The sequence below is a fragment of the Cyanistes caeruleus genome, chromosome 7 (assembly GCF_971803275.1).
Source record: "Cyanistes caeruleus chromosome 7, bCyaCae1.hap1.1, whole genome shotgun sequence".
NCBI lineage: Eukaryota > Metazoa > Chordata > Aves > Passeriformes > Paridae > Cyanistes > Cyanistes caeruleus.
Window position 1 is genome coordinate 29,258,615 of NC_141707.1, and position 26,810 is coordinate 29,285,424.

Consider the following 26,810-nt stretch of genomic DNA (forward strand, 5'->3'; position numbering starts at 1 on the left):
TCATAATAGTGGCACATTTCAGGAAAGTTATCCTTCGTGAGGTGAGAGTTTTGAGATGTTGGAGCCATTTCTGGGCTAAGGCTGCTTTATAAATGGAATGCTGTAATAATCAGGAGCGTTTTATTTCAGTCTGATTTTACTGCTGGTTTTTTTGGGAAAACAGCAATAGTAGAAATAGGTTCTGTAAAGCACACTGGTAAATTACTGAGTATGTACAATCTAAGTCATAATTAAGCTACACGTCCCTAATGGAAGTTGGAGGTTTCTGTGAGTTCTGCTTCATATTGTTTGCATGCCAGGGATGCGGATCTAAATTCTTAGTGTGGTTTTTTTTGTGTGTGTAATTACCTAAACAGTTCTTCTTTGTATTCAACCATATCAGCTGACACCAGGGATATTAATTTCTTGCTGTGGAGACTATAGTTACCAACATAATTGGTCTTTACAAAAAAAAAAAAAAAAAAGAAAAAAGAGCCACCCTTCCTCCTTTTCACCCTGTTAGAGGCTTTCTTTTGTTACGAGTAGTAATCTGAAATACCAGTTTCCACAATATAGCTCAATAATAGATCTATTACCCTTTCTTTCTATCCATAATCATGCTGCTTCTCTTGTGCCACTAGTACTGATACTTCTTCTTTTTGCTTCCACTTATTCTTACTCCTATGCAACCCGAGCTGTGTAACGTCTTCCTAGTGCTTTACGGGTATAGTAGATATTTGGATACCTGTTTTTCGATACTCCTGCTTTTTGATACAAGTGAGAGGATAGAAATGCATGTATGTGGGCGGAAATTAAGATTTAACTGTATTGCTTAGAGAAGAACCAAGTAAAATGTCTTTGCTCTCTCACTCTTAATCTGCTATTCTATCTAAATTGCTCATTATGAACCTTTTGATCATGGGGAGAAATGAAACGGGGAAAACAAGCGAGGAATAGGGGAAAACAAAGGACACTGCCTTTTGTTCCGTGTGTCCTAACTTGATCTTCCTATATTGTATATAATTCTTCCTTTCCCTAGACTTTGCTACCAGGCACAGAGACCTGGGAATCCGAGGAGATTGAAGACCAAAGGAGAAGATCATGGAGTATGTCAGCCTTTGCTTTGTTACTGGACCACCTGTTCAGCACTTGGAAACATGCTTTCCTTAGCCTGTTGTTTGTGGTTGATGTATCTCTGGAAAGCTTTGTTGCCTTTGCATCCAGTGCCAGTTGCAGCTGCAATTGTGCTGTGGATTTCCTAGCTTTACCCCTGAATGATGAGGTGGTACTGTGTTTCTCCTTGGTCATCTGATCCTGCTTACACATCTTGTACACTTCCTATTGTGTTTAAGCCCAGACAGCAGTTCTGAGTGCATCTTGGCTGGCCTCTTCTCATGCTTGCATGTTTTCCAGCACATGAGGATTGTTCTGGATTGAGAAGATTGTCCTTTAAGACTACCTCTCCTCTGTTTCTGTGACCCAAATGCAGCTTCTGTGGGATTTTGCCCACCAATACTCTGAACAAACTGGAGTTTCCTCTCCTGAGCCCATGGTTTAGTCTGCTACATCCCTCCACTTCCTTTAAGATTGTTAGCTTTGCCATCGCACAGCTGCTGTAGCTGATTTTGTCTTTGGCTACTAAATCTGGACAATCCTTTCTTGTGAGTTGGGCTACCAGGAGCATCTTCCCTGGGTGTCTGGTCCAGAACATGTGTCAAAGAGGTCTTGCTCAAGAAATTTGCTGGATTGCTCATGTCGTGCCTTCCCACCCTCCCAAGGGTTGGGATGGCAAAGCTCTTGTGAGAAGCAGGGCTTGGTATCGTGAGACTCCTTCCACATGTTTTAGTACAATCTGCATTTTAGACTAGGATTTCAAATATCTCATTTAAAAAATATATTTTATTATTCAGGATGTCTGAGGTGGCTGTGAATGGGAAAATTATAGCAGGAAAATAATAATGATGCCTGCCTGTTCTTATGCTTTCCTTGGATATGTAGCATTGACAACAGTCAGAGAAAGGAAACATAGTGCAGACACGGCTATTCTTTGGACTGAGTATGGATATGCTCATTCAGTGCCTAGCAGGATATTAGCAGTGCATAGGAGCTCTCTTATCTGCTGTATTTTTTTAAAATAACCGGGAATCAATTTTGCTGAGTCTTTTCTTTGTACTTGAATGGTGACTCTTTTGAGCTGAGTTAGGCCTTATTGGCTAATGTTACAGCTTTGAGTCTGATCCAAATGGTTGCAGGTTTAAAAGTCAGCTGACCTCACTCTGAGCCTAAATTACGAGATGAGATTAAAACTCTCTATGTATTCTTCTTACTCTCTTTGAATTTGTAAATCACTAAGGGCAGTAATTTCTTTAGCAGAAGAGGAAATTCCAAAGAGTGAGAGACAGTAAATGTTTTTATAAACAGAATAATTGCTAAGTAAATCTGATATGTTGTAAAGTGTATGGAGCTCAGTTTTTTGAGGTGTATATTAAAATGTTCTTTTAATTTCACTGTACACCAAAATGTTAGAAAAATTAGTAATAACATACTTGTTGATTAACTGCAGTCTAAATAGTCTAATTTTTCTCCCTGTTTTTTCTACAGTTGGACTGTTAATAATCAGTAGTGTATATCCTATCCAAATATAAGATCCATCCTACATTACCCTTAAGCAGTTTTTTTGTCGCAGGAGGTTCTAAGAAGATTGATGCATTGCCAAGGGAATAATTAGATTTCAGTAGATAATATGTAACTCCCCTTTAAGTTTCAAATCCTTGAGAAACTAACTCTGATAGCAAGAATTGGTGATGAATTAAAAAAAAAACAACAACAAAAAAACCCCTAACAAATAGGACAGTTATTGCTGCTGTTTTTTGTTGCTTTTTTTTTTTAAATTGTTAACTGTTAAACTAATGGCAAGGCTGGGAAAGAAAAAAGAAATGGAAAAAGATGTAAATAAGCATAATTTAAACACTAATATTCACAGAGTGTCTTTATGCTACTGCAGATAATGACTCTCCTGACAAATTAGGACATTCCTGTTCTGAATAATCCCCTGAAGAAAAATATTTTTATTTGATTTAATTGAGAGGAGAATTTCTATATATAGATATCCAACTTGGGTGTCTGTTAATGTTTTACTTCTCATCCTTCCTGCTCTAAAGGGTTTTTTATTCAGCAAGTGATAAATATGCAAGCAGTAATTCCAGTCAGTTTGCAGTATTGTATTACTTGTTCATTTTTCAAGTAACAAAAGTTATATGTTTTTCTTTTTACAATTTGAACCTCACTTTTTTCTTGACCAAAGTGATACTCCTGTATATTTAATAAAATACATGGACTGTCCTAATATTAAATTTCTTAGAAAATGTATATAATTATGGAAATACAGCCTGTCTTTTCCCATTTTGTATAACTATTATAGTGACCATACAAAAGAATCTGGAATTACTGTCAGTATTTCATACGTTTATAGATGACCTGAAAGGAGAACACTTCTGTAGACAGATTTTTCCCTCTCATGTGATACTGTAAATACTTTTCTCCTCCTAATAGTGTGATCAATTTTTTTAAGGTTATGAGTCCTGTCTTTGTGCCTGCATATTATCTTAGCTATTTTACTAAAACAAGTTCTGGTTATATTTAAAAACAAGTAAGAACATACAAAAAGAATGTCTTTCAGTGATCAGGTGAAGTTCAAAGGATTTTATCATATTCTAAGAGATAAGTGAAAGCAGCCTCAGAAAGAGACCATCTGCCTGGAATAACCTGGGGATAGAAAAGCTCTTTGGGCTTTGGAATAGGGAAAAGATAGCAAAATTAGCAACTGCCTTAGGTTTAGGATGTAAACAAGTAAATTTGATGGATAATGTAAACACACGGTTCATAAATTTCAAACTATATAAACTTTTTATAATCTTTGACATCTTATGTTGTGTCCATAGAAATGAAACCTGTTCTCTCTAGAACGTATATTTTCAGTAGATGTGTTTAAGCCTCTAGCCATGATTCAGTATATGAAATGTTTTAATATTGTGGTTTTATTTTTCATTTAGGTTGAAGATTGTAAAAATTTCTTTCAAGTGCAAGCAGTTTTTTATTCAACTTAGGAAAGAATTGGTGAGTAGTGTCTTAAATTTGACCTGAAAGCAATGAAATTTCTTCTATTGCATGTCTGCATTATACTGACTGATACTATGTTGATTCTTGGTTTTGTCTGCAATTAAAAGTCCAGCTTCACCAACATTCTTGCTGTTTCATGTTTCAAATAGACCATTACAATGCTTTATAAGTTTTCTTTTTAATTTGATTTGCCTTATATTTTAGATACTGTTAGTTCTGCATTTGTATGCAGGTAATGTAACTTGTTTATGGGTAAGATAAATGTGGAAAAGGTTGAAAGTAAATCAATATTAAATTTAAATTTCATAAAAATCAAACTAAAACTAAAGGTAGTGCTTAATGCTGCTTCAGTTGTCTATATGCTTGTAAATTAATGTTTGATAAACATGTTGATTTGTATTATTCAGATTTGGTAATACATGATGACTTTGCTTTTTAAACAGAAGAGACAAGAATTCCTTTGTAGTTCTAAATTACATATGATAAATTTTTATGCCTACTCCTGAATTTCTCATGGAAAAGGTTGGAGCTGAATGTTTCATTGCTTGAGGAGTGTGTTTGGAACCCCACGAGGCACCACAGGACCATTGTGCGTTTAATTCAACCAGAAATGGATTGTTCTGTGCCCCTGAAAGATGAGCTTCTTGAAAGATCACAGACATAGCACTGGGGAAAGATGGAGGAGTTTATTAAAAATATGACTACATGATTAACTTGTCATATTATTTAAGAGGTTTTGTGCAGTTCTGACATCTGAAAGGATTTACTGTGTATGAAGGTGGTAAGACACTGGAGCAGGTTGTGGATACCCTAGCCCTGATAGTGTTCAAGGCAAAGTTGAATGAACTGGTCTGATGGGAGGTATCCCTGCCCATGGCAGGTGGGTTAGTTTTAAATGATCTTCAAGGTCTCTTCCAACCCTTAACGTTCTATGATTTGAAGACCTGAAATGCAGAGTTACAGACTAGACATAAAGGTGACTCTAGGTATAAATGCATCTTGAGTACTATAGGGCTGTACCAGGTTTTGGGGCAATATGGTTAAACAAGAGAAACACCTGTTCTGTCAGGTCAGGCCAATGCCTGGTGACTGATACTAGTGCTGAAAACAGGAGTCATACAGGTGTATCTTAAAAGCAGATCCTTTAAAATCATGAAGTGAATTGGAATGTCTGTCAATGTGAGCAGACATCAGGCAGCATGAGCAGAAAAATGGTGATACAAAAAAGGTGGAGGGGGAGTGTTGTATTGGGATGACACAGCATTTTTGTAAAACCCCACTGGAGCTACGGGCTTGTTCTCAAAGGCAGGCTAATGTCAAATTTTGTTTTGATACCAGTGTGTATAACTTCCATTACAGTTGCAGGAAAGTTGTATTTGCATGTGAGATGAGAATTTGTTTGGTTTTTTTTAATTCAGAAATTATGAACTTCAGTTGTTTTCTAAATCAGAATTTGATGAAAATGCTGTGGTAGCAGAGTTCAGGACCTTAAAGATTAAGATATAAATAGGATTAGGTACTGGGTACTTGAGCATTTCTTCTGTTTTCTGCAGAGATCTCCTTATAATAGAAGGTAATACAAAGATAGCTTTCTCCTCTTGTTTCTCTGTTGCTTTTTAATACTCTACAGATTGTTACTTGCATGAGAATGTAGTTTATATAATTAATGTAATTTCTCTTCTGAGACATCTTATCCAAGCCAACAAATTACAAAGCCTTGTAGTGTTTTTCTTTAAACTCTGTGTATCAGATGAAAACTGGTGGCAAGAACTTAATTTTCATTCGTTCCAAGTCATGAATATCTTAAGATCAAAGCTCAAATTTGGCTTCCAAAGAAATCATACTTAAACTAATTTCTTAATCACAGCTAATATTAAAATTATTGTTTCCAGAGTTACTTTCCCTGACTAGATTTGTAGGATAAGATTCATCCCACCTATATTCAGTTAAAGTTAGGTTAAAAGAACATATTTTCTGTTTCATGATACTTGGCTCACCACAGTTCATCATTAGACTTCCTCTGTAATAATCACATACATACGTGCAAAGGCTGAAACATCTTGCATGAGCAGGAAGTACATTTTAGGATGGATTAAGTTGCTCTCTGGTGATATATTCTTCCTTTTGCTTTTGTTTTTGTTCCCATTAACAATAAAGGGAGCCTAAATGACTCTCTTTAGGCAGCAGAAACTAGGTGAAGTGACTCAGTGATTGCACATTTGGTATGTAAAATATCTCTGGTCTAGTGCTTTGAGTGCATGTTTTAAATCACCTATTTACAATATGGCAGGGGAAATACATTCATGGTATGCTGATGATGTGTTTCAAAAGGGTGTGTAAATATATAACAAATTGTACATCTGAGAAACCACATTTATTTGAATGCAAAGCTGAGATGCTGTAGAATATTAAGTTAGCGGACTTGGGAAAGGAATTTTCCACTGGTTTTATTTTTTCCCAACTGGGCTACATACACATTTATATAATCCTAAAAAGATATTTTTCAAATACTGCTAATAAGTGTTGAGAGCTTTTAATTGCAACTGTCCTCAAAAGTGCAAGTGCCTTATCTCATAATCGCCTATTAAATTTATTCACTGACTTGGCATAGCTTAAAGGCATCAACATAAGTAAAGAATTATTTGCCTACTTTCATTAGATTATATCTTTGTTTAAATAAATCACTTAAATAAAGTAAGATGAAGCAGTTGAATGTCACAGTCATTTTCCAGTAGTAGTATAATGCAATCTTGAGTGGAAGCTGGTGTAGTATTCTGACAATCATATGGCTGGAACATATATCCACTGGAGTAGATTTTTTTTTTTTTTTTAAATGAGGAAAAGTATGTTTTATGTAGAACTTTTTAATCCAACATTAGAAGTCCCCTGAGCCATTACTTCAGGTTTTCCCACTGTACCTTATATTGTTGTGCCCGCTCTGTATGCTGCTTCACTTACATGTGTTGAAGCTGTTTTAATGCCATCCAGCATGTTTTTGTGATCTTGATTCTTCGACAGCCAAAGAAACTCTTCAAAATTTTCTCCTGCTCTTTTAGAGGCCAGATCTCCATTGAAAAGTTACTTGAGTCTGGAACTAAACAATATGATAGGTTTCTGGGCATAATGGAAACCTGGTTTCAGTGAGTGACCAAAATAATTGATTTTATTTTTTTATTATTGATTATGTATCTGAAGTCTGTGCTTTGAATTTTACCTGACTTTTTTTGACAGACTTTTAGAAAGAGCTTGGTCTAAAATCACAAGGTGAGGCATAGGCTTATCTGCCCAAGTGCATACTTGTTCTTAAGTGGCACTGGCATTCATTAAATGCCTACTTGATTGCTGCCTAATCCTATCAAAGTTTGTGTGTTGCCTTTTTTTTGTGAAGAGCAAACACTGCTGGCAGAAGTATCTGTGCTGCATTTAAGCTTTCACAGGACTTTTGCTCACTGTTTCTGGAAGATGTTGAGTATGGGGAGCATCTGCCATTGTAAAGCACAAGTCTTCTTCTCTCTCTGAGATGGGGTAGGGAGTTTGTGCTTATTTTTCTGGGGCTTTTCCTTGTTTAGCCAAAGTAAAAAAGGTCTCATTAGAGAGTAAGTTTTTCAACCCAGTTTCTTTCCTGAGCAGCAAGAGATCTGCTTTGGAGTCACTGTTTCAAGGCAGGCAAAGGTGGGTATGAATGAATGGCCCCACTCAAGGTGCTTATTCAAGTACTGAGCTGTTCTGTGTGAGCACCAATATCCAGTCTGATTTTTTTGTTGGGTTTACATTTTTAATAATAGGAATCACAAAGATGACTTGGACTTGACTATACCCTACTTCTGTTTGTCTTACTGTAGTTTTGTGCTGGGGCCCAGAGCTTCATTACCAGTATTGCATCTCAGCTCCTTCACTCTTCCTGTCTGTAGCAAGCAGACTGTTTTCCCCTGTTTAATAAAAACTACTGACAAAATAAGTAAGATAATAATTTTTCAGCAGAATCCTGCTGTGACTCTCTGAGGTAATCTTCTAACACTGATCTCAACAGACATAACCCCCTGAAATGCCTGCATGTCGTTATCAGACCATAGAGCGTTCTGCATCTTGCTGGAGCCTTGTGATGTAAAGGCATTCTGTGGGCTGCAGGGCTGCAGTATAACTGTTATATGTCCTGTTACCTTATGTGCTTTCAGCTGAAGTACTCTGGATATTACAAATGTTAGTTTGGGGTCTATGTGCTGAGCCCACATTGATTCAAGGCTGCTGTTTCCAAGGAATACAGAAGCAACCTTATTTTAAATCTAGCCATAGAACCAGATCTTGCACCCCAGAATCATCAGCTAAGATGAATTTCAAATGCCCAAGTTACATTAGAATATTACAGAACCTTCAAGGGTGAATAGGGAAGGAATGAGTGTACTTAGCCAATATCATATATTATTCTTTACCTTAAACAATATTCCCTAGCTGTAATTGAGATGAAGGGTAGGGTTCGAGAATGAGTTCTCCCTGCACTGCAATGAAAGCTTTAAAAGCTATGAATAGAACTATTGTTAAGGTACCTTTAAAGCTCAAGCACACCAAGTTCCTGTGAAAGTGCTGTCTCGCATTACAATTAAGTTGATCTTGCTGCAGCTCCTTCTCATGCTGCCATACCAGCTCCTCCTTCATGCTTCTTGTCTGATCTGCTGATCAGATGGTGGCATGAGATTCAGATCAGTTTTCTGGAATACAAACTAGGGGAAACAGCAGGTTATATTTTTTTCCACAAACCATAATTATAATACTTTGACTGACATTAAAATGTATGATCACCACCTCATATAACTTCTCAAATTTTCTTTTCCAACTGTTTAAAAGGTTGACAGAACATGAAAATTTGCTACATCATGATTACTTGTTGTTAGAATCTAAAATCTTAGCTGTTTCATCATTTACTGCATCCAGATGAAGGCAGTCCATAATTACATGTAGTTGCTCTCTTACAGAATAGTAATCTACCTCGTTTATATTGTTTGACTTTTATATTGTTGATAAAGCCTTTTATAACTGCATAGGTAATGGACTTAATTTCTGTTATCTTGTTTCTGATTTTTTATTTTTAAATGGTTCTGTTCACATGTCTAGAAAATATGGGGAACAGTTGGCAGCACTTCGAAATTAAAACAGAGATATAAGTAATCTTTGTAATTGAATTAAAATATAAGGATTTAATTTCTTGGATATAATTTCTTAAATTTCATCAATAAAGACTTAGAATTTGCTGTTTAAATCCACTTTATTTTCCCCTGAATTTGTCCTGTGGCTGAAAATACTGTCATTCCTGAATACAACACTGGGAAAGAATTGCAGGTCTCTCTAGCTTGGTTTCTCAGCAGATCTGAATATGAGCAGACCAACAGTAGCTTAACTTGGAAAAAGACTTTACTACTAAGTGAAATCAGTTAAGGTGTGCAAAATGTTGGGGAGAACTTAGTACTGTGAAGAGAAAGAAGAATGCTGCTGACACTTTGGGACCTACAGAGGTTGTTATCAGGTTCTCTCAATAGGCAGAATAGCTTAGCTTGCTTTGCCATTTTGCTTCTTGCATTTCCCAGGAATCTAATGAATCATTTAAAAGTAGGAACTGTCAGTTGCTGTTGAGATCAATACCTGTTCCCAATCTCCAACTACCACAAGTGCACAACAATTCCTCACCCTAATTGTAGTTTTGAACAGAGAGGCACATTGTCTTTGAGCTCCCAAATCATGGAATTCTTTTCATGTAGTTTGGGTCATACTTTTTAGACTTGTTTCTGTATAATTAAACAGACTGTTAACCTTTGAGCAGGCTCTTTAAAAAAAAAAACAAAAAAACAACCCAGAGGAACAAAAAAAATCTTTAAAAAACTTGTAAAGGTATTTTAAAAGAGTTTGTTGTACATGAAGTTAATAGAAAATTAGAGTACCACTTCAAAAAGCCTGATTTAAAAAAAAAAACAATGCCAACAATATTAATCTTAGTTTCAAAAATAACTTTGAATAACTCTTATCTGAAATACGTTTTCCTCATTTTTTAGCATGAATCTAGAGAAACATTACTGGGATTCAATATGGTGAATTACCGAGCATGTAAGAATTTGTGGAAAGCTTGTGTTGAGCATCACACATTCTTCCGTTTGGACAGACCACTCCCACCTCAGAAGAACTTTTTTGCACATTATTTCACTTTGGGTTCCAAGTTCCGGTACTGGTAAGTGCTGATTTGAAATATATGGGAAAGAATATGAGTGAGTAGGCAGCTCATCAATAAACAGGGAATTATCTAGGCTCTATATTAAAATGCAGTTCAAGTAGGTTTTGAATCCTGCTACTGTTCCCCTTCCCTGTTGGCCTAAGTTTCAAATATCTCTAATTTTTTTAAGATAGCTGGAAAAGACAATCATATTAATTTTAGTAGTTGTTACTGCACTGGTGCTCTGAGATTGTCTCCCAAGCTGCATTTTTTGGTCTGTTCTCCTGCTAGGTTATGTTTATCTTCAAAATGTTGTCTCAAAACCTCAGAGTCTTTGACCTGGTGTTTTTGAAAACTATTGAGTCTCAGATGCTGCATGCAGCAACAGCAACAAAACAGACCTAAATAAATACCAAATACAAATTGCTGGAAAGAAGCTTGTACATGTAAAGCCCACTTACCTACATGTATGCAAATAGGAATTAGGTGAAAACAAAGGACATACATGTTTTGTATCAAAACCAGAACTTTAGAAAATGAGGAGGAAATTAAATCTATAACCTTGAAGGATGAACTTACAATAATAGGCAAGAAATTTGGAGATGCACAGAATGACTGTGCAATAACTATAATTCCTGTAATGCTGGAGTGGGTGGTGCTGGGTTTTGCTGGTTTATATTTTTTATTTAAAAAAAAAAAAAATCTTTTTTCAGTGACTGAATTAACTGTCTCTGCAAGTAATGCAGAATGCCAGTGGTTTAAATTGTGCCTGAAACAGAGAATAACAGAGCTACTACTAATCATCCATCTAGAATGGCATTAGTGTCTGTGACGTACAAAGGGACATGATGAAAAGCTAGAAAACACAATAACAGGCTATTTCTGTCACACTTGTGAATTGCATAAATGTATAAAAAGGAAAGTAATTCAGTGGCTAACCGTTTATAGCATCTGTTTTTTGACCAGCATTCACAGTACCCAATTGAGAAACGGCACTCTGTGAAACTGAACAGTATTTGAGACTTGACTCAATGTTGCAGTAGAGAATTTCAGGGAGCTTTTTAATTTCTGTAAGGATTTTGAATCTGAATCATTGTGGTTACTATTAAGAATAGCTCTTTGATGATGACATCCAACTTAAGTTAACATAAGATGAAAAGGGAAACTGCATAAAAATGAAGAAGGTCATTATAGCTGCTGAAACAGCCAAAAGGCTGGAATTTCTGCAAGTAGTTTGAGAGCTTGTTGAGAGGCAGCGTTAACAGGAGTAACATGGCACGCAGAGAGAGGTTGAGGGCTCTAGGCTTCTTTAATCTGATGAAGAGGAAGCTAAAGGGGAATTCAGTAGCAATCCTGAGGCTACTTCAAGGGTAATGTCAGTACTGATGGACCCAAAGGTGCTGGTAGCAGGCAGGTGAGATTTCACCTTGAAGATTCTTGAAGATCTTGAATTTCCTTCTGTCAAGGTGGACATGAAGGAAAGTATCTGGATTTTTTTAGAACTGTGTTGCCAGAACAAGTTACGTGGACTGGCTGTGGCTCCTCTTAGTGGAGACTTTCAAAAGTCACATAGACAAAGCCCTGGCCAGAGGTGACCTAGTCTTAGCAAGAGACTGGACTAGAGACTTCCAGCCAACATTTGTATGATCAAAAGTAATCAGCAAAATACAGAACTGACGGGTTTAAACAGAATTATCTCCACTTCTGAAAGAAATTCGGGACATGAAATTGTTCAACAATTAAATTGTTACATAAGCTATTTCCATTGGTCTAAAATACTTCTATGCATCAAATGTTAAAGCGAGTTTGGTTTTTGGAGGTTTTTGGAGGTTGTTTTTTTTAAAGCTTCCGAGAGGGATGCAAAGATGACTTCTTTAGACTGTCATTGGATTTTTCAAAGTAGTTCTTGTAGTATTCCTCACCAAATGCTCATGAAAAAACATGGAAGTGTTTTACTGTGTATTAGCGTTTCTTTTAACCAGATGGCAAACAAGTAGGCTCTTCACGAGGGAGGAAATTACCACTGAAGTGATACAAAGTCTTCTAGTAAAATCTGAAGTCAACAGTAGAAAGTTTTGGTGGTATTGCACAATGAGGGGTGAGTAGACAATAAAATGATAGATCAAGCTCAATGTCCAAAAAATGCAATATAAATTACACAGAAAGAAGAGCAGGAACATCAATTCTCTGAAAACCTTAAATCAGTTATTAATAGAAGTTATAGAAGGACAAATACAATGACAGAGTTATTGGAAAGGAATGGAGACAAATACAGCCAGCTTACTGCTTGTTGAAGTTAAAAATTTGTAACCCCATCTATTTAGCTGGCAGAAGGTTTGGAAAGAGAAATTTCCTGGAATTGCAGCATGCAGAGATTGGAGGGCAGTTCTGAACACTGCTGAATCCAGTACCCTGCTCTAACAGGGTCCCCTGTAGCATGTTGCCTAGGAGAGTATCCAGCCAAGTTTTGAATGTCCTCAAGGAGGAAGACTGCTCCATCTCTGAGCAACCTGGTTCAGTGCTAAACTATCTTCAAAGTAAAAGCTTTGTTTTGTTTTGGTGAGTGATGAGGCTGTTGTTTTGTAGCCCTGTCCTTGCCACCTGCCCTGATTAAGATACCTCATATTTCTGTTTGTGCTGATTGCCTCTTGTCTTGTTTCTGGGCTCTATTAAGAAATGTCTGGTTGTATTTTTTTACTTTCCCTTTCTGGCATTTGATCCTTCTGAGCCTTCTGTTCCTGAGGCTAAAGTCCCAGCTCTCTCAGCCTTTCCCCATCCATCAGATGCTGCCAACCCTTAGTTGTTTTTGTGGCCCTTTGCTAGACTTGCAGAGCTCTGGAACTCCACCAGGCAGTCCAGATGTGCTCTCACCTGTGCTGGGCAAAACTGCTCTCCAGCCAGTTGACACACAGCCCATTCATGGGGTTATTCCTCCTCAGTTGCAAGTCTTTGCATTTTCCTTCATTGAATTTCATAAGATTCCAGCTGACCCATTTCTCAGGTCTTCACACATCCAGTAGTTCTGTAATATGAACATGGAAGTAGCTGATTATTTGGCTTTGTAGTGTAAGAGACTCCATGCTTGTTCTGAAGTTATTAATGGGGAAGTGGCTACAAGAACGAGTGTTACTGGTATCTTGTCACCAATTTTTAAGTGCTGATAGATACTTAAAAACTGTAATTTTTTTCTAGAAGAGAAATTATGGAATATTATAAAGAATCTTTGATTTGACACAAGACATCTGGTCTTACATGAGAAGTCAGCAAGTTCAAGATCTAAACTTAGTTTTGACAAGTTGCATAAAAGAATACAATCCTGATGTGCTTATCATGTAATTTTTTTGTGTTATTTTGCTAAACTAAGTAGAAACTATGTTATTAGCAATTCAGGGAATAGATTAGGAAGAGTATGGAAGAGACACTGTTATAGACAGTGTCTGTAACAGGAAATATTATTAAGTGTTAGGTGTTACCCAGAGATCCAAGAAGAGCTTTCTTATTGCTTTGGATAAAAAAAGCAAGCAGAAGGGAAAGCTTTTGTTACATATAAAATTATTTGGAAAGAAAACCTACATTTCTACCAAATGCTAAGGTTATGCTGTACTGTAGCTAGGGCAATTGCTTGAGCATGACTGAAAACAGAATTTAGGAATTTTCTCAAGATTGTTCCATTTAAAACAAGAAATCGTTATTTAATCATGTCAGATTTAGCAGTTTGATTTTTTTTTTTTGCTTTCCAGTGGGAGAACAGAGGTCCAATCTGTGCAGTATGGTAAAGAAAGAGCAAATAAAGACAGGGTATTTGCAAGGTAAGTAATTCACATTCTGTAATATTTCCCCCTTTATATATTTTCAAAACTCAGAATAGCCTTCAGTCTACATAGTTTGTTGTTACATGTATTAGCCCTCTTTGTGCTGTTTTTATTACAAAGAATGGTCTCCTGCTGCTAAAATACTCCATTAAAATACTGAGTTAATGGGTATTTTAATATAATAACCTGCAATTGTAAACATGTATTTCCTTTAGAATAAGTACAGTGAGTCTTGTGAGAGCAGCTTTATCACTGTAGTCTCTGTGAGGCATTTTGCTATGAAAAGTGCTCTGCTTCTTGAAGGTATTTGGTCACAGAGTAATTGACTAATCAAGAATATATTACTTAATTGTATTCCAGGCTCCTGAGGAGTTTAGTGATCACAATGAAAGAGTCAAGACATAAATTTAGTAATTCCTTCCAAAATTATGATGCTGTTTTCCAAAGTAAAACAGCTGGTATATCCACCTGGCAGTTTGCCCTGATCATTAATAGAATCCTTGTGGGGAGGGGGCAGCTCTGTCCCTTTTTATGCTTCTGCTTTTACTGAGATTCAAGGTGCCTTTTTGCCCCTTAGAGAACTCCAGAGTTTAAATTGATGCTTGCAGACTTCTCATAGTAAGTCTAGCAACCTTTCCAAGTGCCTGTAGACACTTTTAAGAGCATTGGTGAATTTTGTCTTGATTTCCTTCCCTGTCTCCATACCTTCTTTCCCCCTGTACATTAGAATATAATTTGGGTTTTAGTTCAGCCCACCATAGATAGACAGTTCTGTATTAGGTTTGAGGGGCAGAAATGCTGTAATATGTTAGTTGAACAAGTAGATATTATAAAACCATTTTTTTTCCATGTAAGTCTTTTTTTACTCAATTTATTTTGAGAATGTGAATTTAGATTTGTACTTGGATCAACTTTTTTTAGTACTCAGGAGACTCAATACTCTAATAGGTGTCATTTACTTCACTAAATGACAGCTATGAATCAGTTCAAAACTATTTTTCTTGTTGCACTTTGAACTTGGCAATTCCCCACAAGTTAGGAGAGTGGAGGACATTGAGGAGTATTTTTATCATTTCAGAAACTCTTATGCAGCAGATGGCACTCTTCTCTTTGCAGCAAAACCCAGCAAGTGCTGCTGGGGGTCGCTTCCAATTTATAATATATAGTTGGATAAAATCAATGAAGTTGATAAAATCGAACGCTGTGGCTGGAACTGATCTTATTTTCATCTTTGCTTTTTTTTAGTTAATAAAATGCTTGGCTCTTCCATCTTCAGGAATTTTATTTTCCACTGTTGCTTTTGTATTAAGAAATAGAGCATTTATCCACATACTTTGTTTCTAAGAAATGTTGATGACTGATGTCTGAGGCATATATGTTTATATCAGTGAAAAGAAATAATGGTGTATTTTAACAAATGCATCTCAAAAGGCTTTTAACAAATCAGCTGCTTGTCTTTCTCATGACAGTGTGCAGTTAATGTGTTTTCAGTTTTAAAGAGCTTAAGTATTTTCAAGAGTGAAAAAAGCTTGAAACAGAAGATATTTCTAGAACACAATTCTGTTTGAGAAACTTAATCTAAGAACATTAATTCTTTGTCTTCTAAACATTTATATTTCAAGTAAATGTTATATTTCAAGTACATTCGGTGTACTGAGTCAGCACTTCTGTATTCATACAGAGGATAAATTTTGTTTTCTAAGATTTTCCAGGTGTAATATGTGTTCTATTTCTGGAACCTGCCTTTCTCTTTTATGACGTGTCTTTATTAGGCAAAGTCATGGTGGTGCTCAACAGCTTTTTCAGCTTTCAGGCAGTGGGCTTCTTTTGGTTGCTTTTCAAGGTCTTTTTTGAGAATTAGGTAGGCACATAAATTTAAATAATTGCTGTTGCCTTAATTATTATTACATAGGAAGATTTATTCAAAATCAGTTTAAAAATTGGTTTTGGTGGGTTTTTTTGTACAGTTATCCAGATTTGCTCTTGGATTTCTTAACAATATCTAATTAGAAACTACTTTATTTGAACTAATATTGTCTAAGCAAACCTCTGAATCATTTCATGGTAAGAAAATGAGCACAGAGAATCACACTGAATTGTTGCTTGAGTGATATGTTTATTCTAAGTTGGGAATTGCTGATTGTCACAAGTAATGACCAGCTGGTCTGGACTTTGCATGCTGTGTAGAACGTGGGTGCAGAGAATGAGACAGGGAAATAAAATTTTTTAACAGCCATTTAAATAAAAAAACAATTTCAGCCTACAGGAAGCAGGCTTAGCTGTTTGTTCTCAGGATTTTACTTTAAAATTAGCTGAAGGATTTCTTTTTTCCAAATCATAAAAACATTTACATTTAATCTTTAAAAATGGAATTATTACTGTGAAGGGTATATTCTATAATAAATTGCATGCATTCTTCATGCAGCATTAAGTTCAGCATTCTGAAGGCTGTTGCTGTAGTTGTTTAGGTCTTGGGGTTTTTTGTTTGTTTTTGTTTTTTGTTTGGTGGTGTTTTTATCATTTTCATTACAGCTGTTCACTTGGCCTCGCTTATTGTAGGATATTCACAATTCACGAAACCCCATAAGAATTCCCAGAAACTTAATAAAGTATATAATAAGACTAAAAAAGGTTCAATCAAGTCATGAATTGAGAGAACGTTTAAAGGGCACTCTCTTAGAGTCCTTGCAAAATATTTTAGGGCTATTCAGTTCTGGTGTGCACAGGGGCTGAGAGAATGGAGTCTGAATGAGTGGGTGTCAGTCATTTGTATCTGCAAACTCCCTATCATTAAAATGCAGCTTCTGTTTCCAAAAATCCAATCTTGCTTCAACTGCAATTAATCAGGTCAATTAAATAATTTCTTAGGTGTTTTAAATTGGCTATGTCATTTGTGTGATGTACATTGCAGATTTGTGTGTAGTTTAAATCTCTTGGTCTGCAGCAGTATTTGTCAGTTTTGCTGAGAAATGCATTCCCTGTACTCCTTATCAAAATACAAAGCAAGGCTGTGGCTTCAGGTTATGTTTCTTTTTGGGACAGAAACTACTTTTTAAATTCCAGCTGTAGTCCCAAACAACACTTGTTCTTTCCCAGCTTCTGCAAGATTTTAGCCCTTCAGCTGTGGAATGCCAAACAAATTCTGTCTTCAAAGACAGAACTTCTGTACTGTAGCTGAGCTAAGACAATGTTATGGGGATTTTTTTAGTTGCATTATGTAATTTCAGCCCTGCTACACAGTTTTAGGTGTTTGGGTGGAGTTTTTTTTGTATTTGCTGTAACATTGCAGCTTATAAGACTTGGGGGCAGGTAAAGTTTTCAGTTTCTGTTGCTACTCAAATAGATGGGAGTGCTTCCAGTTTTCTAAGGAATGTCTCTGCAGGTCCACCAAAATCAAATCTGAAAATCACTTATTTTGTTAACTGTCAGTGTTCTGTGGTGTGTGCAACAGAAGTATCCAGGCTGAGCAGACAGAGGTAGAATTTAGAATCTCAAAATTTCAAAGTTTTAACCATCTTAGTTCCCTTTGCCATCTCCTCAGCTGCACTCTGCCATGAGAAAATTATTTTAATATTGTTAGAAGCCAGAGACACAGGACAAATTTCACAAGAAATCTTAAATGTTAATTAAATAAAATAACTTATTGTTAGATTTAGAAGTGTTGACAGGAGAACTAAAATCAAAAAGCCACAGCACTAAGAAGTTCAGTTCTGCAATGTGGTAATTTTTTCTTTGAAATTTCTGCAAAGACAGGAAATTGGAGCAACAAACATGAGTGGGTGGGGACTCTGAGGTTAGAGCTGTTAATAAAATAATTGAGACGAAGCTTTGGTGATAAACACTGCAGCTGTTTATCATGGTGATAAGGTACTACTTCTGAAAGATCAGACCCTATCCACAGTAAAAGGTGAGTGTTTTCTTGACATTGGATGTTTTCATAGGGAAGAAGGTGATGCTTTGCTCATTTTAGAGTTAAATTCCTTTGTTGTATAGCTTGAGGAAGTTTACATAAACACAGTTACAGACTGTGACTTAAGATACAAAGCAGAGGGGGTTTTTGAAGCAGTCAAAATGTAATTTTTTGGAAAAACTTGGATATTTTTCCCCCACTCTATATGCTTCTGTGTCTCTCTGTAATTTATCTAGTCTCACATAGGCAAGGATGGTGCACTTCTACTGTTGCATGTTAAATAAAGTCCCCCCCCTCCAACTGTCCTACGTTCCATTTGTTGCTTCTCCACTGAAGGTAAATGAGGTTTAGAAGTTGCCTTTACATGTCTGTCAGCAAATACTGTATCTGCAGTCCTGTATTTACCTAATTCAGCATTGGTTATGTTATGTTGGTCTGCATTTTCCCCTCAGACTGTTCTTCCATTAGTAGTAGAATTCACCTCTTGGCAGAGCTGGCTCTTAGTGCTCATCTGCTGGCTGCAAATAGATGATTGGGTGTCAGCAGGGTCCAGCTCATCAGGGCCCTGATGAATACAAGAATAACAAAAGGCTAAAGTTAGACATGGATTTCAGTTCTGCTATTTCAGTTTCATATTATTTTACTTGTTCAGGACTGCTCACATTTACATGTTTGTGAAGAAAGATGCCCAGGTGGTTTGAGTTGCTCACATTTAAAGCAGATTACAGGAATTGGAATTTTGGTTTCATTGATCTGACAACAAACTAATTATTTTTCAAATTAAATTAATATTCTTTAAATCTGGTGAAGCATGCTAGGAAACTGGATGTGCTTCTCCTGAGGAATTAATTGATATTTTCCCTCTTTTCAAATATCAATATACTATTAGATTTTCCCCCCAGGTGGAATAACACCTGAAACAGTATTATTTGGAAAAGCCCATCTGGTTTAACTGTCTGAAATTTGTCAGCTGTTACTCAGTAAGACTTTAGAGCAACAAAGCAGAATGCAATACGTGTTTAGAACTGCTTAGTGGGGTAAAAATAAAAATAAACCCTCTGCAAACATGCCACCACTCCACCAGTATCAAACGATGTTGACATCTTACTCATTTCTGTATGTGAAACTTATTCAATATAATATTTGGTTGGTTTTTGTTGTTGACTTTTTGGATAGTGTTAAGGTGGTGACTTGCACTGAGTTTTATGTTCTCTGAGAAGCAAAAATGCATTTGTAACCAAGTTTCTCATTTTCAGAGGATGTAGTTTGTGTGTGGGTAATTCCTTAATTTCTTGAAGTTCCTTCTTTCTGGAGTTGCTCTTTCAGTAAACCAGCAATAATGATGATGATAAAGAACAGTTACCATGTGTCACAAGGACAGTGAAAGCAGAAAATATTTTTTTATGTGAGTGTATGGAGCTGTGCTACTCATACAATAATATGTTGTCACCACATTGTGTAAAGCTGGAGAATTTAATGATAGAATATGGAGGCAAATAGAAATTAAATTATCATGTCACAAAAGATTGAAATATCACTGGAAGTAGAGAGGGTTTGGGTAATGTTCGAGGAGAAATCTGAACTGTGTAGCACCATCAAAGCAGTAGAAGTAAAAACCCAGTAACACAAAATATACAAGACATGTACAGATTGTTTGTTTGAAAGTATTTTTATTGTTAGCTGAAGAATATTCAGTTGAAAACAACAAACTATGAAAGTCTGGGTATGTTTAGTTGTAGGATGACTGAACTATCCAATGCAATGTTAGGAAAAAAGCAGCCACGGATGATTCATTTGATGCTTTCCAATATAAAAGGAAAATGTAGTATTTCATAAGAGATTACAAGTATAACTTCATTTGTGCTGAAAAAATAAGTGAAAGAGATTGTAGGCATCCTGGAATGACTGGAGAATGGGATTCTGTTACCCACCAAGAAGTTTAAATATTTAAATAATATTACTGCATCTGCCTGACAAGGGACAAAGCAGATTCTGGGAAAAAGCATGTCATCTTGATGGAAATTCCTGATGTCTAAACAAAATCTTGTAACACTGTTGCCAATGTTGTTGATTACCTCGCTTTCAGTTCTTGAAAGTATTTGGGAGTTTTTTGGCCTGATGTTTTCATTGAGGTGGCTAAACAGTTGTGTTACTTAGAGGGGTTTTTTTGCTTGTTTGTTTTGTGTTCTACATTTTTCAAGTTCAGATCTCCCAAAGATTATGCTGTTTTGAGTCAGAATGTGTTTGAGGCATTACAAATTCAGTGAGTTCACATTCTGTCTTACCTGTCTCCCTCACAGCCAACAGTAGTTTATTACTATTTCAGTTGCATTCTTTTCAAAGTACAGTAAATGAAATACAGTAGATGGAGAAAATTCAGAACTGCCCATGTAAATACAGCTTTGCATTATTACTTCTTTCTTACATATCATTTGGTTTCCTATGATAGAACATCAGTTTCATTGTGGTGAGTTTGATGTAATTTTGTTCTTACATCATACAATTTTTGGTTAGACATTTTACTTTCTTCTTCTAGATCCCCCAGTAAACCCTTGGCACGGAAAGTAATGAGTGGGATGGATTGGGAAGTAGTGAGTAGGAACTCACTGTCTGATGATAGATTGGAAACCCAGAGCCTCCCATCACGGTCTCCACCTGGAACACCAAATCAGTGAGTAGCATCAAATCTTCTCTCCCTACAAGTGACTCTATACATCTTATGTGAGTGACCTACTTGTGTAATAAAAGGATTAATGTGTTACATACACAAATAGCTTCAAAAAATCTGTGCCAAATGATTCTCTGTAATATGTAGCTTCAGATTCAAAGAAAGTTTCTAGAGGTGAGTTTTAGGTACTTCTCACTTGACCTATGTAAAGTGTAGAATGTATCACACTACCCTAAATTTAAGAGTTTGAGTTTTCTCAAACACAGTTAAAACTAAGTTACTAATTTGGTTAGAAAAAAAAAAGACCCCGATGATAAAATGTATGTGATATTCTAAAAAATAATTTATTTTGTTTAATATTATTTTTTAAAACATTGAGGAAAATTACTTAGATGGAAATCCTTGCAGATTTATTCCTCTCAATTTTTCTGGCTTTACTTTGTGTTCACTCTTTTCACATGATAGAGCCTTCTGTTCTAAGTTAGTGAAAAAAAATTCCAGATTTCTTTTGGAAGGTGACCAGTTTTCTCAGTGTGCTGAATCTTGCTTAAGAATCAGTATTACTCAATTTTGTATTACATAAACAACAAGATTTTAAGATTCTGCAGCATATTATTCACAAGATTAATGTTGTAAATACCTGTAGCATTTAAAAATTACTGAAAAATTGTGTAATAATGATGCTTAAAGCATAACAAAAATTAATCATACATGTTTAAAAGGATTTTATTATTGTCATGCTAGTTTTCAAATGGAAAAATACTGGATTCCAGAAATGATAAGAATCTCAGTGCAAAGCTTATGATTCTTCTAGGCAAAGATGCAGTGGATAAATTGTTCATCTTAATGAATTCAGGTTAACTTCTGCCATGGACAGAGTCAGGATTTGTCTTCTTAGGAATCCCTTTTCTTGCTGACTGGGCTGTCAGCTTGTTCATTGGACCATAATGGTTTCAGGCTTCTTTAACTAAAAGTAAATAATTTTTTTTAAATAGCCCTTAGTGTTTATTAAAATAATTTTTGAACACTTAAAAAAAATTAAATACATGTTCATCTGGCAACATAATTGTGTCAGTGATTTTTGAAATTTTAATAAAAATACATGTATGAACATGTGCTTGCACTGAGGGGAAATAATTTTTTTAGCATCCCATTTTAGTGGGTGGTATCAGAAATGTAGATTAACAATGATATTCTTGTCACATTGCACCACTCTGCTTTTCTTCTTAGTCGCAACTCTGCATTCACTCAAGAAGGAGCCCGGTTACGACCCTCTTCAGTTGGACATTTAGTGGATCATGTGGTTCACACCTCTCCAAGTGAAGTATTTGTAAATCACAGATCTCCATCCTCCACCCAGGCCAACAGCATCATACTGGAATCATCCCCGTAAGTTCTGCTCTTACCACGCCACTGTAGCATGCAGGGCTTCTGAGGTGAAGTCAGAAATCTTGGCCTTGAAGAAATTTATTGTTAAATGTGGGGTCAGGGAGAGCCAGGCAATCTTATAAAAGGGGGGCTCTTATTTAGGGAGTATTAGTGTAGGTCTTATTGTGAGAAAGAGCTTGATACAGAAGTGAAGACCTGTGTCTGACATGTTCCAGGTTCAGGATTGCAATCCCCACCAACCCAAGCTGTGGGTTTGCTGTAATGTGACCATCAGTGTCTGGATGTGGAACCAAAAGTTGGGGTTTTGATAGAATTGAAAAATGGCTTTAATTCCCGCAAGTTTGGAAATGTTGATTTTTGTCAAGGCACAGAACTGAGTTTACTACATAGCCAAAAGACCTTTTTGGCACCCCAGCATTTGGACTTTGCTAGTGTATTTGGTATGTTGTTTCAGAGTGTATTTTTTTTAAGCTGACACTGTCAGGCCTTTTTTTTTTTTTTTCCCTAATTATGCTGAATCTTCTTTATACTGGAAGCTTACTTACTATAAGATACAATGGGCATAATTAAATCTATTGTTGTGTATTGGGTCCAGAAGGAAGACAAACAGAAAAACCTGTTGAGTGATTCAAAGATACTGAAATACTCATTAAATTGTGTTCAGAGTACAGATTAATTGGGAAAAATATTGCAATATATACCGTTTTATCACTGCCACTGTACCCTCTTAGTGTAGCTGTACATGTAATGCCAAATATGCCCTCATAATTTTATATAATAATCCCTGTTAGCAGGGAAATTGTGCAAACAGTTTCAAAACCAATTGAGAACTGTAAAGCACAACATACCTAATTACATGTTTATAAACAAATGGTATGTCTCAGGAAAAATTACTCTGGGAAGCTGTTTAAATAGTTTTAAAACCTGGCTTAGACTGACTGTACTTTCAGTTTTAACAACTATATGTAATTTTTAGGAGGGAAATAAAATACAAAACTTTTAAGGTTTTATAAAATAGCAGATGATGCTTTTTACAATAGGCTACAGTAGTTAAAGTTTGACCCTCAGTTACTTAACTTTCAGGGTTATGTAATAGTAATTTGACCTAGTCATGTAAATTCTCCTTTTTTTGGTGGACTTTTTAGCATATTCATATGTCAAAGGACTCTCAGAACTGGAACAGTCATGAATCTCTTCTCATATTATAGTTTTGTTGTCCAAAGGCCACATAGGGTCAGGTTCCTTCTGTTCTGAGACTTCCAACTGAAGTCAGCCTTACTGAATGACAGTGATACAGTGAAAAAAGCACAATTTCTAAATACACTCTTTTATTTGTATGCCTTTACTTGAAGTTGTACAAGATCTTCCTGAGTGTTCTTAGGATTTGTTTATTTAGTATGTGATTTCTTGAGTAAGTCACCATAGAAATGAGTCTTAGAAAGAGAGGAAGTGGTTTTGTACAACTCTGGCTGTTCTTTTTCATGTATTTGCACTTTTTATGCCCAAGCAGAAAAAGTATTGCTCTTCTATCACTAATTGTTATGGGTTGAGTTTATAGGTTTTTTCCCTCTTGTTGGAAGCTTAAAACTAAAATTTAATATCCCACTATAGATCTCTTGTATAAGATACTTTTAAGAATGAGGTCGTTGACTTTCAAAAATATGTGAAGCCCATCAAGGTCTTTTGAAGATTTAAGGTGATGTTATTGATTGAAGTTTTGCCATTTATGAAGGAAAATAGTAGACATGAAGTTCATATTAGCTATGTACTTTTAAACTATAGTGTTCTACAGTCCAAAAAGCTATTTCTTAACCAATTTGACCTTTCTGACTGAAAAGATTTGAGTAGTCCATGTGCTAATTCGTCAGAAACTTGTATTTATTGATCAAATTTATATGTGTGAAAAAGAGGGGCTAACCTGACTGGCAATAGCTTTAGTGATTTTTTTGAGTTTGGAATCAACATAGCAAAATAAATTAATAGTCTCCATGTAGTTCAGAAGGATATTATAGCTTAGCTAATATAACCTTTAATTGAACATCTTTTCTCCATCTGCATATCCTATTTGACACTAAATTGAGAGATAGTGCTTGTAGTTCCCTGAGGTAGTTATAACCTCAAATTCCAAGAGCACGTGATAAGTGCTTAGTTTAATAAATTTATGGGGGTGTGTATGGAACTTTTGCTAAATATATTAAAAGATCAGACCGGATATCTGTAACAAAAATACCCGAAGCTCCAGTGCCAAGGTCTGTGTGTTATTTTATTATTATGTAAATTGCTGAATTCAGTAACAGAGAGCTGCTTTGCCTGCAAAATAGGCTGCTTTCACTGCCATTGTCTGAGCATTCATAAGGAAATTCAAAGCTGACTGGGCAAATATAAAGCAGTGAAGTTTATGCCCAAGGCTTGATTGTTAGTTCTCACAATTCATTATGTTAATATATTACAGTACTTGCATTGCTGCTTGTAAAATGTTCATTTAAGTAACTTTTTAAATCTTTTCTATAAGTTTGTGTATTCGGTAGGAATTTATTTGTGTTTGTTGACATGTATGTACAGACGTCTAGTCAAACATAAGATCCATCTTCTGCTTTTATCAGAATAACTTCTTTTGTGTTTCTATTCATGTTTTCTGTTTCTTTTTTTTCTTTGGTTTAAAACTCTCAGGAGTAATTGTTTTCAGGAAAATACATAACTTAAAAGACTGAGTAATCTGTGCTGGCCAGACTTGAATGAATGCATAGGCAGTTAAAAATCTCTGGGTGACCTTTGTAAGTTGATGTCTAAATAGTTTATAGCTGCCTTGCAGATTTGTTTTGCAAATGTTGACAATCATCATATTTTTCTCTCCACAAAAATGAATTTAGAAAAGCTGCTTATCTTGAAAAATGAAATGTGCTCTTTTTTCTGTTACTTGCACTGAGAAGTGTTAAGAAATACTATTTTTCTTCCCAACTGTGTTTTGAACATGAGGTTCTTCAGACATCAGACTGAATAATTAGTACTTTTTTTTTTTCTTTTAACACTTCATGAAAAAAATATTTTCTGAAAGTTGAAATAAAGCAGAAAAATAGAGAAAAATATTGTTGGGATCTTTTTGAATGTGCTGTTTTCTTGCATACACTGACAAAAATGTTACCAGTTTTGTTTTCTAAGAATATTGACTAATTTTTTTAGAACTGAAGCAGAAAATGTTTGGCATTTCAAAGTGAAGTGTTCTATTTCCCAGTTTTCATGCTTTTTGAAAGAGGCTCATCCTTTTTTTTTTTAAATCAGAATACTCAGGCTTTTTTATTTTTGAACATGTATCTGGGAACTGCCTTTCTTGAATTGCCCAGAGACATATTTTATGGTATGGAGTTTGATGTGTGCCTTAGGTTTTCAGATTTGCTGCAGCTTGAAACCTTGTGCAGTCTTATATTGAGAGTCTTGCCCTGCTACCAGTTCACTGAGGTGAGACTACTGAATACACTAGAGCTGCTCACATGTGATTTGGAGGGAGTTATGTGATGAGTTACCACTACAGCTTGCTGATAACAAAAGGAGCAGTGTCCTGCTTTTGCCTCTGGGAGTATCCAGCCCTGAGATAAAACAGAGGACCCAGGCTTGTCCAAAAATATTTTTGGTTGCTTGGTGCAAGCTGCCTTAGTCAAGGGAGGAGCACGAGTTCTTCAAGGAAGAAGCCAGGGATGTGGGTGAAAGAACAGACACCCCTATTTTTGATAGTAGCATTCTGTTTAGATTTAGCTATAACCTGTAAGCTCATTTTTGATGGTTTATGGATCTGGTATCAGTGGGCTGTTGTCTGAAAAGCTAAATGACTTAATAGCACCTTATAGTGGGGAGCCTGTGGAAGATGACATATCCTGCTGGTATTTAGAAACTGGCATTCAAACCAAGTTAATGGGAACTGTGAGCTCACTGCCCTTTTGTGCCTTTCCAAATGCTTTTTTTATTTCTTAAATATGAATCCATATAATGAAAGATGAATCATATATTTATGTAATACAAATTACACAGTTAAGCTTTTATTCCAAGAGTAGAGAGGACTAACAAAAGGAAATTCTCCATATTATACAAAAACACAGAGAGCATTTTTATTAATCTAGAATGGAGTGCTTGCAGATCAGAAGTAGTGGGTTAAGCATGCTAAAACCATTTTATAAAAGGTCATAGGTAAAAGATGAACTTGCTGGTTGTGTGTACAGTTACTTGTCAAGAAAAATTCTGCAACAGGTGCAAACATAGGCTGCCAATATATTCTACTGCAGTACATTTTTGAGGTTCTGAAAATACAGAGAGATGCTAATCTCTCAAACTCTCGAGTTTCTTCTAACATTTTCAGTTTATTTGCAGCCCTGAAAGATCTGTCAATATCTCGTGATTGTTCCACTTCATACTTCTGTTTTGGTATTTAGATCTCAAGAGACTCCTATGGATGGGCAGCCTCCAGCATTACCACCCAAACAATTTAAAATGAACAGTTGGAACCAAATTCATCATTCACACTCACAGCAAGAACTGGATAACCATATTAATGAAACATTTGATGTTCCCGCATCACCTGAAAAATCCACCGTAAGTTTTTATCAGAATTATGGTCCTATTTTACACGAGCTTGCTTCTGAAGCTTTTCAGAGCTGCTGTGTTTGTGCGTTACCTTGCAACGTTTCTGTTATCTGTGCTGTCCCCTCACTGGCTCCTGTTGGTTTTACTCCAGCTGCTGAGTAGTGC

The 26,810-nt window shown here is 35.9% G+C and overlaps 1 protein-coding gene across 45 annotated transcripts in view; it reads left to right on the forward strand.

Annotated features, from left to right (window-relative positions):
- Positions 1-26,810, forward strand: part of PTPN4 (protein tyrosine phosphatase non-receptor type 4) — a 167,030-nt gene that overhangs the window by 122,113 nt on the left and 18,107 nt on the right. For all 45 annotated transcript variants that reach the window (XR_015289219.1, XR_015289225.1, XR_002866004.2 and 42 more), the window contains 6 exons: positions 4,032-4,095; positions 10,140-10,312; positions 14,035-14,103; positions 20,553-20,687; positions 21,915-22,073; positions 26,495-26,654. Coding sequence is in view for 37 of the 45 variants with exons in the window: in XM_086897642.1 (XP_086753768.1) it covers positions 4,032-4,095; positions 10,140-10,312; positions 14,035-14,103; positions 20,553-20,687; positions 21,915-22,073; positions 26,495-26,654 (760 nt within the window). In the remaining 8 variants the exon portion in view is untranslated. The remainder of the gene's footprint in view (positions 1-4,031; positions 4,096-10,139; positions 10,313-14,034; positions 14,104-20,552; positions 20,688-21,914; positions 22,074-26,494; positions 26,655-26,810) is intronic.